This window comes from Malaclemys terrapin, chromosome 6 (assembly GCF_027887155.1).
Source record: "Malaclemys terrapin pileata isolate rMalTer1 chromosome 6, rMalTer1.hap1, whole genome shotgun sequence".
NCBI classification, from domain to species: Eukaryota; Metazoa; Chordata; order Testudines; family Emydidae; genus Malaclemys; species Malaclemys terrapin.
In genome coordinates, this window is record NC_071510.1 from 62,820,428 (window position 1) to 62,833,534 (window position 13,107).

At 38.1% G+C, this 13,107-nt stretch overlaps 1 protein-coding gene across 3 annotated transcripts in view; it reads right to left on the reverse strand.

Moving 5' to 3' along the window:
• KCNN2 (potassium calcium-activated channel subfamily N member 2) overlaps window positions 1–13,107 on the reverse strand; it is a 101,568-nt gene that overhangs the window by 31,877 nt on the left and 56,584 nt on the right. For 2 of the 3 annotated variants that reach the window (XM_054032889.1, XM_054032890.1), the window contains one exon: window positions 1,993–2,134. In XM_054032889.1, the coding sequence (XP_053888864.1) occupies window positions 1,993–2,134 (142 nt within the window). Of the gene's footprint in view, window positions 1–1,992; window positions 2,135–3,020; window positions 3,082–13,107 lie in introns of those variants that run through there. The other variant, XM_054032891.1, reaches the window with a different exon arrangement.

Genomic DNA, 13,107 nt, shown 5'->3' on the forward strand with positions numbered 1-13,107 from the left:
GAGTTGTACTCGTGTGAAACCCACATGAGATCAGAGCCAGTGTGAGTGCACTTACCACCCCTTTTTGAGGCTAGGAAGCCCATCATAAGAGTTCTGTATAAAATTTACTCCGCACAAAAGGATTTTTCATATTGCAAATATCAATCATATTCCAAAATTTGCATTGAATGCATATTCAGATTAATTTAAAACCGAAGTTTGGCTCAGCAATTCTTCAAGCACTTAGGAAAAGGCAATGTACCTCTCAGTAACTGTAGCATGAACCAATCAGCTGCTGTTGCTTCTCATTTCTGAAAGGGAGTGGGGGACTGTTTCCTTCCAGTTTCTCCCCACACTAATGCTTTTCTCCCCTCTTCTTCCTACACTACTCATGTCAGATTCCCATGGCAAATTCTTCTTTGAGCCCCCTCCTTGGTATCAAAACCCATCTTGTACTGAGGAGGACAGTCGAGCACCTTGGAAGATGGCAAATTTGAACTTGCTTTGATACACTCTATGGAAGTTTTCTTTTTCACTCCTCACCTCTTCCAGACTGTGTTTTAAGACTAAATTGCAAACTGTATTTTAAAACAATCTGTATATGCCACTATCAGCAAACTTTGCTAAAAGGGCATGGAGACTTTCTTATTATCTCAACCACTCTAAGTTAATGACAAGAAATTTATCATAAGTAAAAGACCAGTTGGCATAAAGTCTCCAAGCCTTCCAGAGTGCATTAGTCTACTTCACATTTTAGAAACAGAAATATATATCATTATATACAAAGAAAAAGGAATTATTTTCAGATGAATTTGTCAGAATATCTGTACAGAAAAGGCAACTTTTAGAAAACAACCCTTAGTTATCATTAGGTATGAGCCAAAATCCCAACACCTGTTTAATGAAAGGCAGGTGTTCAAGCTGTATTTTTTTATTATGTGTGAACACAAGAATAGAAAGTTATTAAAATAATAGAAAAATATAACTACAATATATGAAGTTGGGTTACCATTGGTGCTGATTTGGGGCCAGCTTACATTACATTTAATGGACGCTTTCATGAATAAGAATTGCAGGGTCAAGCCCTTTATTACTAACATTCTGCAGCAAAATAAGATCAAATTAAATACATGTGACAGTCATTTGTTGCTCTATCCATTATTTGGCTTTAACCAAATACCACGGTCAGTTATAGTGCATTAGCCAAATATTAAAATTAGGCATTCGGTACAACCCTAGTAATATAGTATAATAATATAGTAACCAATACCACATTAGCATTGCACTTATGGTAGACATATTATATAAACCTATATATATATGTGGACTACCTTAGAAAATTCATGCACAGTAAAACATGCTATGGGAGACTAGCTACAGTAGCTTTTCTATATATTTAAATAACTTTAAAATTTTAGTGCCTTGCATGGTGTCAAGTATCAGGGGGTAGCCGTGTTAGTCTGTATCTACAAAAACAACAAGGAGTCTGGTGGCACCTTAAAGACTAACAGATTTATTTGGGCATCCGAAGAAGTGAGGTTTTAACTCACGAAAGCTTATGCCCAAATAAATCTGTTAGTCTTTAAGGTGCCACCAGACTCCTTGTTGTTTTTTAAAATTTTAAGAAACAGGTATAGAAATTATAGTTTTGCTATTATTACTGATCTACTTACATATGCCCAAACACAAAGCAAGATCCATAAGTGTTGTCGCTATATCGTAACCTTTAGAAACAGGCTTTATTGAGACTCTGATTCTCAGATAACAGCAGGTTAGATTCAATTTCTCCGTGTTTTATGATAAAGCTCTGCATTTACCTATAGAAGGCAAATGCTCTCAGTTACTGTCAGAATAAAAGATTTGGGAGTGGCCCAAAGTAACCCATGTACTGTACAAAACTACTGATAAGCATTTTATATCACCACCAAGAAGTGCTGTGTTAAAGCTAACAATCTTATGCTAGACTTAACTGAATTCACGAGAAAGTTAGTGAAGAAAATCAGTGACGCTTACCATTATTCCAGTAAGTAAACAGACTCCTTTCCCACAGTATGTATTAGGTACCATGTCACCATATCCAATGGAAAGGAAAGTTATTGAAATCAACCACATAGCTCCAAGGAAGTTGCTAGTAACATCCTGTTGATCGTGGTACCTAAAAGATAGAAACATAATTACTCTATCATAAATACTTCTACTAAATTTCTGTGCTTTGAGAGGGAGCTTTCACTAGCTGGTGTCTCAGCTGTTCCTTCTCAAAGATGTAATGCTATTTTTATTTATGTATTTTTTGTGTTTTGTTTCTGGAGATAAGCAGTTGTTATATAAAACTCAGACAACAACAAAAATCAGCTGGTACAACAGCAGAGGTATTTATCTGTGCTATTTAGTCAATATACTTTTATTATCATCTAAAGTGGTGGAAGCCTTTGGCTGAAGAACCCCACACCCCATAGAATCACTTCATTAGGGGGCAAATTCTCCACCTCCACAGGTGCAGTGGAACCAGCACAATCTGCTGCCTATACGGACGTAGCAGCGGGTCTCTGCAGGTGGTGGTGGAGGCATGCGTGGGCTGAGGGCAGGGCACCCTGTTCATCTCCCCAGCGGCTGGTCTGAGGATAGCCTTATAAGCAGAGGTTCATTATTAAACTGACATATGGACACTGAATTAAACTGAAGCAGCTTGGCACCTTCATTCTACTTCACTGCATTCAATAGCTGTAAGTCGGCTGTCCTGCATTGCATTCCTATTTGACCATGAAAGGTTCATGTTAAAAAGGTAAATATTCCTTTCTGTTAAAATCCAGTACTTACTATACTTTGATTTTTGGGGATGTGTCTTTTTGTTAAAATACTCTAGAACAATACAACTATTCCCACCCTCCATCCCCTGCAAAGAGAACAGTCTCAGAGAAAGGTTAAACAATACATTTGGCCCTTATATTACATTTGGACCCAAGCAGCTGTGAATCTAGTGGGACCTGCTTTAGGATCAAAACTTGTTGCCAACACACTGTCTGAATGAAATGAATGCTCACCAGCGAAGCTTGTGGTGATTACGGCAAATGGACATCTTGTCTCCCAGGCACAGAGCAACACAGAAACCCTCTGCTTCAGGGTAACCCCACAGCTGCCAGGCTGCTCTACATGAATGATTTAGGCTGTTGTATTCTGGTGTTGCCCTCCCCATGGTGTACCTGAGCCACCGTCCTCACCGGGCACAAGGTCCACTTGTGGAGCTATGCTCCGTGAAATGCAGGAGTATACTGTCTCCTACCACAAAAGCAATTTCCTTAGCGTTGCTTCCTTAAGAGTCTCCTATGCTTGCAGAGATGGGCTAGGATTGCACAGGGAATGCATCAAAAGCTCTCTCCTTCACAGAGTGCACACCTTTACTACACAGCTATTTCAGAGATGCAAGGATGCACATTTTTAACAGCACAATTATCAATGGTAATTTTCCAGGTTTCACTTGAGAGGTGTATCTTAATTAGTAAGGTCTTTTAGATGAAATATTCATTAAAGCTGTCTGCATCTATATTTAGTAGACACCACTTCAAGGACCTGTTCAAATGTTTTTATCTTGTTAGCTCGCAGCAACAAGCTGACTGATCTCTGGGATTTCCCACTCTGGTTATTTAAGCCTTTGATTTAGCAACATGCTTAATAGTGCTGCCAATTTTTGTGATTTTACCATGAGTCTCATGATATTTGGTGTTTTCATTAAAGCCCCTCAAGCAACGTGGTTAAAAACTCCTCATGCAATGAGATAACAGCTTTCATAAAATAAAGAACCGTTTCCAGCCCTAATGACTGCAGAAAACAAGTTTGGAAATGTGACCCCTAATGCTCAAAAACCAGAAGGCAAAACAAAGAAAACCCAAAATACATTAAATTTTATAATCTTGTGATTTTTAAGCCAGCTTCATGACTTTTGTGGCCTGAGTCATGTTTTTGAACCCCTGAGGTTAGTAATCTAGGTTTAAATATGTGCTTAACTCCTACTGATTTTAATGAGACTATTTATGTTCTTAAAATTAAGCACATACTTAAGTACTTTGCTGAATCATGACCTGTATGTCTTTATTTATTGGATCAGGTTCTAAGGGCTTGGTCCTGCACCATGAAAGTCAGTAGAAATTTTTCTGACTTCAGTGAGAGCAGGTACAGGCCCCATGTCTATATTTAAGATGTTGCATGCACTGTACATATGATCAACTACAAAGTGAATCCAGCTATATTAAAAATGGAAGAGGGGAAGAGCATTTTCTGCATACTAGAAATTGCAATGTTGCATTACAAGCTCTACGAGAATGACGACAACAACTGCAAAAGGATAGATGAGACATTAAATCAGTTCAGTTTGAAATATCTATTTTTTACCTTTCAGACTTGTTTTAAAGGCATTTTTAGTTATGCCAGACCCACAGCTATAAAGCCCCTATTTATCCACAGAACAAGTACAATGTGGATAGTGGCAGTTCAAACCTTCCCACAGCGTTCTACCAACATACCTCAAATCTGTCATAGAGAACACTTCTAAGAGTGAGAGGGTAGATAGGCTCAGCAGAGAGACAACAGACAGAACCCACCACTGAGGGAGCCAATTGGATTGGTGATTATTGTGGTGAGGACACCTGACTACTAGCCGTTGGAACCAACTTACCAAGATCACCAACTCACTGCAGAAAGGTTACTGAACAGCCATCAGCTGGCAATAGCATTTGCTCAGTATCAACCTGGGCTGGATTTTGAATGGCAACCTAAATGTTAAAGACTCCATAATCCAACTGCTATCCATTCCTTCCATGTCTGAAATCTCTACTACATGACAGTGCAGTCACCAGTGAGCAGTTTAGATGCATATCAAAAGTTTAATAAAACTGTAGCAATACAAAAGACAATGGTTAGATAAAATTGCCTTAACACAGTTTTGTATAGCAGATTTTGTATTTTGTATTTTATCATTACAGCTAAAAGCTGGGTCATTTCAGAAAGCACGTGCAGTAAAACTGTGTCCGACTCAGATTGTTCTTATATAAGAATGGCAAGTAAGAAGAAGAAGTGTGCAGACATACTCTATAAACTTTTTACCTACAAAAATAAGTGGCCACATTACAAAACACTTAGCTTTAAAAATGACCAAGTTAAACTAGATAAAATGAGGGCAAATTTGGACCCTTCTAAGGATCTATGAGTCAGAGGTGGGAGCTCTGAAATGGAACTGAGGGCCACATTAGACATAATTGTGCTTTGTTTAACTTTATCACTCAAACACTTATCACATTTCTAATGTGATATGGCTTGGCTATTTCTTAAAAAAAAATAATTAAATAGAAACATACTGTAGAAGTTGCTATACTGGATCACACCAGTGGCCTGTTTAGTTCAGTATCCTGTCTCTGACACTGGTCAATAGTTCCTGCTTCTGAGGAAGCAGCAAGAAATCCTGCAGTAGACAATTATGGAATAAATTGCCCTTAGTGGAATTTCTTTCTAAAAGACAACAATTCACAGTTGGCTTGTACCATGAAGCTCTATATCCTTTCAAACAAACAAACAAACAAACAAACCACCTTACCAATGTAACTGTGGAAGTTCTCGCTATCCATAGAAAAGTCTATGCCTTTTTTGAATCCTACTAAGCCTCACTGATATTTGTTGCAATGAGCTTCACAGGGTCATTGTGAACTGTATACAAAACAGTATTTCCTTTTATCAGTTTAGATGAGACACTATTTCCTTTATTGCTGGGATGAGATATTTATTGACTTTTTTCCTAAAGAACATTAAGGGGAATATCAATAAGAATGGCCCAGCTCCTGGCCCATCCTCCATTCCTTTTACAAAACTCTGTGGGGCAAAAGGGGGCAGAAACTGACCTCATCTCCCCAGCTAGGTATTCCCTCCATTTGGAGGAATTCTTGGCAAGCATACAGCTGGTTCCTACATAAAGCCCCTGAAAACTCTGACATAAATGGTTACAGGTGTGTTGTCAGCAAGATTAGAGATGCATCAAAGTAGCTCTCCAGCTGACAGATGGTTCCTTGGGATCAGTTACCAGCTAAAGAAGCTTCACACAGATGGGGTAAAAACAGCCCCAAGATCTGGGGTGCAACTGGCTCCCTGGACCCCTCTAAGGATCTAGAACAATGCATTTCTAATTGATTTGACAGAAATAAAATAAGAAATCAATAAAAATTGATGTACAGCTTGAAGAAGACTTGAACACAATATCTTGAAACATCAGATAGAAAATTAGGGGCTGATATTGTTCCTTGGGAAGTCAGTGGCAGAACTACCAGTGACTTTAGAAGGATGTAGGAATGAGCTCTTTATCCACTATAATCTTTGGCTAACTTAGTGGAAAGATAGAGGCAATAATTTGGCTACTAGAAGACTCTAGTGCATATCCATTAATAGAACAGAAATATTCAGGATTCTTAAAAGACTAATTTCAACACTGAATGTATGGAATACAAAGTTCTTATGCAGTGCATTCCATAGTTCTCATCACATGCATTCCAAATGTCACGGATATTAAACAAAATACTCTTCAGAATCTTTTGATTCATTAACAAAAAGATATATTTAAATATTTTTATTTTATTATAATGCAATATTTTTGGACAATGAAAGCAAGCCTTGAGAACAGTCACCCATTTGAAATAGAGAATAAGAGCTAGCAAATTTTAAACCCAACTATAACCAGTCACTGGGACACAACTGCCCTGCTCTGGCAGCACAAAGGGCTGCTTATGACAGCTGAAGATTCCCCTGGTGTGCGGGAATCCTTGGCTGGTGCAAAGTAAGGCAAAGCTGCCTTTGTCTGCATCATCTTTTCCCCTGCTGTATGGGTACACTAAAAGAAGGGAGAGAGCACAGCCAGACCACATTTCACTGTAATGGGGGGTAGTTAAAAACCAACATAAATTAGAGTAGTCCTGAGATTGCTGTAATTTACGACAAGGTCTGAAATGATTATGCCTTTGCAAAAAGAGAGTAGGTGTGCTCCTTCTCACATTAACGTTAAGGAGTTTTGCCATTGGCTTCAAGAGGATTAGCATCAGATTCCTCAACTAATAAAGCTGCAGTAATTCAATACTCCAGATTCCATGTCAAGTCTGGGTCTACAGAGAATGTAACAGCAGTGGCTCTTTTTCTAATCTGGCTCAAATCAATATCATGACTCAAAATTATTTTCCTTCATAACTGCATTTGTATTTGGTGATATTTCATTGTAACTGCTATGCCTGCCTTTAACAGAACATATTTATCACCCAGTAATTCTGCCTTGACAACCGATTACATTCATCTTAAAAATGATGAGTAAAAAGAAACAAAATGTAAGTTTTAGCCTAACCAATGACATATTACTTCACTCTTAGTAGCTTTGTTTCAGTTTAGCCTACTTCACCTGACAGCTGACTAAGAAATTTAACATTCCTTGATTTCGCTTTCCTAGACAATCCAAGCAAAAAATTACTGTGGGATCAACTGAGATGACTATCCTTTTAGCCGGGGGAAATATAATAGACTGTTTGTATAGTAATCATAAAAATAAGTAAAAAATCTTAAGCTTGCCAAATCAAGTAGGGTTTTGTTAAATCTTAAAACTCATAGACTAGTAACAGCTGAAAGTGTGTTCCGCTCCTTAAATCAGAAACTTGTCAAGGCTCAGATAAGACACTGATTTACTTAACTAGCTATTAAAGTTCTCCCACTATATTAAATCTTTTTGGCTGTTAAGTGCCTTTTCAGCTCTAGTTAGACAGTAGGCACAGGCAGGTCCCCCCCCCCCCCTTTAATACAGTGATGATCACAGATAGGTCTTAATTTTTCCACCATTTAAAAAGCAAAATCAACTGTGCTTAAAGTAACATACACCATGACTCAAAGTTGGCTTCTATGAAGTCAATGGAAAAAACTTCTGTCAATGGGCTTTAGAGCGGTGAGATGGTTTCAAGTAGGTGATGTTAGATTTCCTTCTTTCTTTCCCTCTGTCATCTTTTCTGGCCTCCTACAAACATTTATGAACAAAAGCAACATTTTTCTTGCAACACAAATAATTTCACAAATACACCAGGTTCTAAGGCAGATGTCTGGAATCCACAAACACAGATGCAAAAATACAGCAATTATAAATGAAAGTAAAGGTAAAAGGTGTAGGCAAGGGGTCTTTCCTGAAGGTACTGAGGTCAAAATGTTGCAAGTAACTATAATTTCTCTTTTTAAATTAAATATTTATTAATTTTAAAGAATGTTTATAAAGGTAATGATTAGCTTGTATGTAAGAGAAATAAAGACCGCTGCCCTGGTTTTCAAAGGGGCTGAGCACCTGCAGCTTCCAGGGATTTCAAAATCTATCCAGAGTCCTGAAACTTCTGAAGTTCTTTCCATTGTTTATAAAGGAGTCAAAAGCTGTCATTTCAGCTAAATTATTATACCAGTACTCAGCCTTTGGAGACAAACAGGATTCCACCTTTGCAAGAGAAGCCATTTGACTTCATAGGTAGCCTGAAGGAACCAGAGTTTCTAAGAGTTTGGACAACCTAATTTTAACTCTGTCAGTCCTAATATGGAAGTTCCAGATGTTACAGGATTATTCACATCTAAAATAAAACTGGTTCTGGCACAGACATCCTTCACATGATGGCAGTCCAAAAGCACAAATACTAATGAATCATAGACTTTGCTGCACCACCAGCATCTCTGCCTGCCTTAAATAAATGTGAAGTGTTCCTGCACATTAAGGAGCATCTCCTGTTGAGCTAACATTAACTGTAGGTCAGCTGAAGACTGTTGAATATTAGTGACAAATATTATTCCATTAAGAGGCAGTTAAGTACATCCCTTAGGGAAGCTAGTTTATCAAGGCTTATTACAGTATATCCTTTCCTGGTGAAGGAAACAGTAACAGAAGGCCTAACATATCTACCAGTCCCTTAAGGAATTTTAACATATAGTGATTCTAGAGCACTAAGACCAAATTGGTGTTCTAAAAAAATGCTTGAACTGTAGATGCTGCCAAGAGCAGATCATTGATTAGAATGGAGCTATGACAATTTACAGTGGCTTACGATCTACCCCTGCATGTCTTGGAAGGCCTTAAATATACCTGCTTAAATGAACTGGGACAGAGTTAGAACTCCCTACAGAAGCACTATAGCTCTGCTCAGAAGACTAACTAAATGTTGATAATCTTACACAATTATCATGTATTAAAGCCAATGATGAACACCAAAGTCCTCTCCTGGGCCTCCTATGTGAAACTGATGTCGAATCATCCAAAACATCCCTATTCAGGAATAGTGGTATTTTACTTCACTACCATATTCAGTCATTTTAAATAACCACTGCTACTATTGTACTTTCTCTAAATGTTTGCTAGAAATATTTATATGTACACAAACAACAACAGAACTGCAATCTCAGCTGACTTTGAGCTGAACAATGACAGCATGCAAAATTCAATCTATAATTTACTGCAGCACATAAACTGGAATATATTTCAGATACACATGAATTGTTCATCTTGGTTTTACATTCTTTATTGATTTAACCAAACATACACAATGTAACACCTCATCAGCGATAGGAAGAACTCGTTCCTCAAAAACTATCATTCAGGAGTGATTTTATAATTGGGTTTTGATGACACAGATACTAAGTTAGAAACTCCACTAAATCCGTCTGTTAATTCTCTATAGGTAGTTAATATTTGCATAATCCAGTGTAAATTGTTCTGCTTAACGAAAGACACACCTTCTACAAACATATCATAAGAAAAATCCTTAGACTTTTATTTAGTGCTGAAGAAATATTCTGAGTGCCAAAAACTGACCTGAAAACTTCCCCAGAGTAAAACAGGCTTTTCCGCATGCCCACAAACTAAACAAGTCTAGAAAACTATAGAATAATATCCCCAAGAGGTGGTATGCACAACTAGGAGCTGTTCTAAGGACACTGCTGACCTATCCCTTTGGAGGCAGCAGGATCCGGGGAGAGGCCTGTCTCCCACAGAGGTACCACCTCCTCTGTGTGCTCTACACATCCCATAGTAAAGACATCTGCTCACTCATCTCTATTATGCCCATCCCCCTTGAGAACCCCCTCCCCAATTACTACACACACTCCACCAAGATATTGGACTACTTCGTATTGGGATGTACCATCATCCCAATGAGGCAAGAACATGAGACATCCAACCCCGAAAAAGGCTCCGCTAATTGCTAACGCACCTCTGCCACCAATATGCAAGCTCCAAGTGTGTGCTCTGCTCCCCAAAAGACTCGAGACCTTTAACATTCCTTAGGAGGATGAAGTGAAAAATATCATTAACTTATTGAGGACCAACTCTTGAAGAAACTAAACAGGTTTTTATGATAGCTCAAGCCTTCCCCTCTGCCTCACTGAGGCAATCCACTTCTCCCAATTCATCCCCACCACTCCACCCACACACTTCCTTTATGAAGAGGAGAAATGGGGCTCTCTGAGCCAGACAACTTTTCTGAGTAGTTTGAAGGACAGTATGTAACAGGATTGCTCAATTACACTGTGTATAATTAGCTCTTGCAGAGCACCTTTCAACAGTTCTGCTGCTTCACAGCAGAGACAAAAGTTATGCTGAACTCACACACACAAATGAAATGGTATGTTTCATTACATTTTGATACAGCAAAAATATTAGTGTCATCTTTTTACACTTCACATATAATGCTAAATCAAAATTTGGACTAGGTTTGTTCATGCAGCTCTTTTCCTGACCTTGAAAGCACTGGGGAAAGAGCACTTCCTTTGCCTCGCCATGCTCAGCACTCCCCTCTCGGGAGTAAACCAGTCCCAGTTCAGAGAGCTTTTATTCCTCACTCAGGTTTTATGTTTCAATATTTTACAAGCTGGGCCTCAGTGTTGACCCAAGCAGTACTCTTCAGCCAAACAAACAAAAAAATTCATAACACAAAGAGGGAATCTCTCTCCCTGGCCCCTTCTCTGGGGTGCTGCCTTGTTATGCTAGCTCTAGGATGCCAGTCCTTCTCCAAACAGGCAGGTACCTTGGTTACTTCCCTTATAGGGAGGGAAGCAGCCTTCCAGCCAGGAGAAACCTTTTCTCCCTGAGGTACCTTATTTCATTTCCCTCTCTCTCACCAGAAAAGATTTTTTTTTTTTTTTAAAGGTCACAGATAGCCCTTAATTGGACTCAGGTGTCCCTAGCTGACCTGAAGTAACCTCTTTTCAGCTCAAGGGGGAAAGACCTTTACCATTCTAGGGCTCATATACTGCTTTTCACCACTCTCTTACAGCTGTCCAGCCTGACTTTGTCACAGCACATAATGAGTTTGTCCCCCCTAATTTAACAACACTTTTACAACTACAGAACCCTCTTTGTTGACTTCAAGTAGATTCAGATAACTCAGATGAAATCCTGGCTCCAATGAGGTCACTAGCAAAATTCTCCCTGATTTCAATATCGCTAGGATTTCACCCCTCATTTTTGATGGAGCATCAGCAAATCAGTCTTTTAAAAATGTTTTTCTGCCCTAAAATATATTTGCACTCAAATACTTCTGAAATGTTTATTTTTATGTTGTCTTGGATTCAAGTTTTTGGCTCTTAATTTTGAATAAAGCTTCATTTTTTAGTTTGATTTTAAACATTGAAAGACATTTCACATTCATTAAAACAACCAATGAAATTAAAGCTAATACAATTAAACAAGAATTTATTTTTACTTCTTAAACATTCTAAAGTGTGATAATGATTCAATAGGTTGATATTTGTTACTGAAACTTAGTTAATATTGATTAACAAGAACCAAAATAAGCTTCCTACAAAATATTTTCTGACTGTCCAGATAGCTAAAACTTTCCTCATCTCCCATATTGACTTCTTCAACCTCTCTCTCTCTCTAACATTTCGCCATGAAAACTTTTATGACCAGTATGTGGCCAATCAGCTTACTTGTTCATTCATAGAATCATAGAAGATCAGGGGTAGAAGGGACCTCAGGAGGTCATCTAGTCCAACCCCCTGCTCAAAGCAGGACCAAATTCCCAAACAGATTTTTATCCCAGTTCCCTAAGTGCCCCCTCAAGGACTGAACTCACAACCCTGGGTTTAGCAGGCCAACGCTCAAACCACTGAGCTATCCCTCCCCTGGAGGCTGTTTGTTTCTGCTGAACTCTTTGGAACAGGGATGGTGCTTCCTTTTATGTTTGGAAAGCGCCTACCTTATTTTGGTCACTGCTGGAAACAATTAGTAATGATAATAAAAATAAGTTTAGTCTTGAGGAATTAAAATAACATGCATAAAGATTTGTATTAGACTTGGAAATGTTAATTAAAAATGCCAGTGTAACACCATAGTTGCAACCAATGGCCACAATCTTGCTGACTTCAATGGAAAGTTTTGCAAGCATAAGGCCTGTGGGACTGTGTCGGGTGTGAGAAATTACAAGGATCACTACATTACAAAGAAGAGTAAATGGAATGAGAAAATATGTTAGAATACACACAAAAAAAATAAAAAGAAAAAATATGTATGGTTGGGAATATACTCATTGCTAAATTTACATTAAAATATGGATGCAGAGTACAGAATGACAAACTGTAGAAGAAAATTAAAATCTGGTTGCAAGGAATGTCAAATTTATTTTCTATAGCTTGAGTGGTTTGTACTACAGATTTTTCAAAACAGCAAAGAGAGGTGCTACAGTATAATTCTGAGTTCATTAAAACAGTGCTAGGCAGCAATATAAAACAAACAAAATTGTATTTAGTCACCGTCTGTGCCTCAGATTACACATTTATATAATAAATCTCAGATAAACCATAATTCTATTACAATACGTAAACATATAAAGCAGTCAGACCTTGTGCATTACTGTATACTCTATTGGCTAATTTACCCAAGTATTAATGCCTATAGCTAGGTGAAGGGGAAAATATTATTTAAAGACAGACTACCTTAGTAACGTTAAACAATTATATAAGAATCCATGAGATTTCAAGGTTCTGAGAGCTCATTAGAATATTTTAAATGTTCAGGCTTCCGTTACAAACCATCTGAAAGTCCCATTTCAGGAATATATTGTATGAGATTTGGAAAAAGGAATTTATATCACC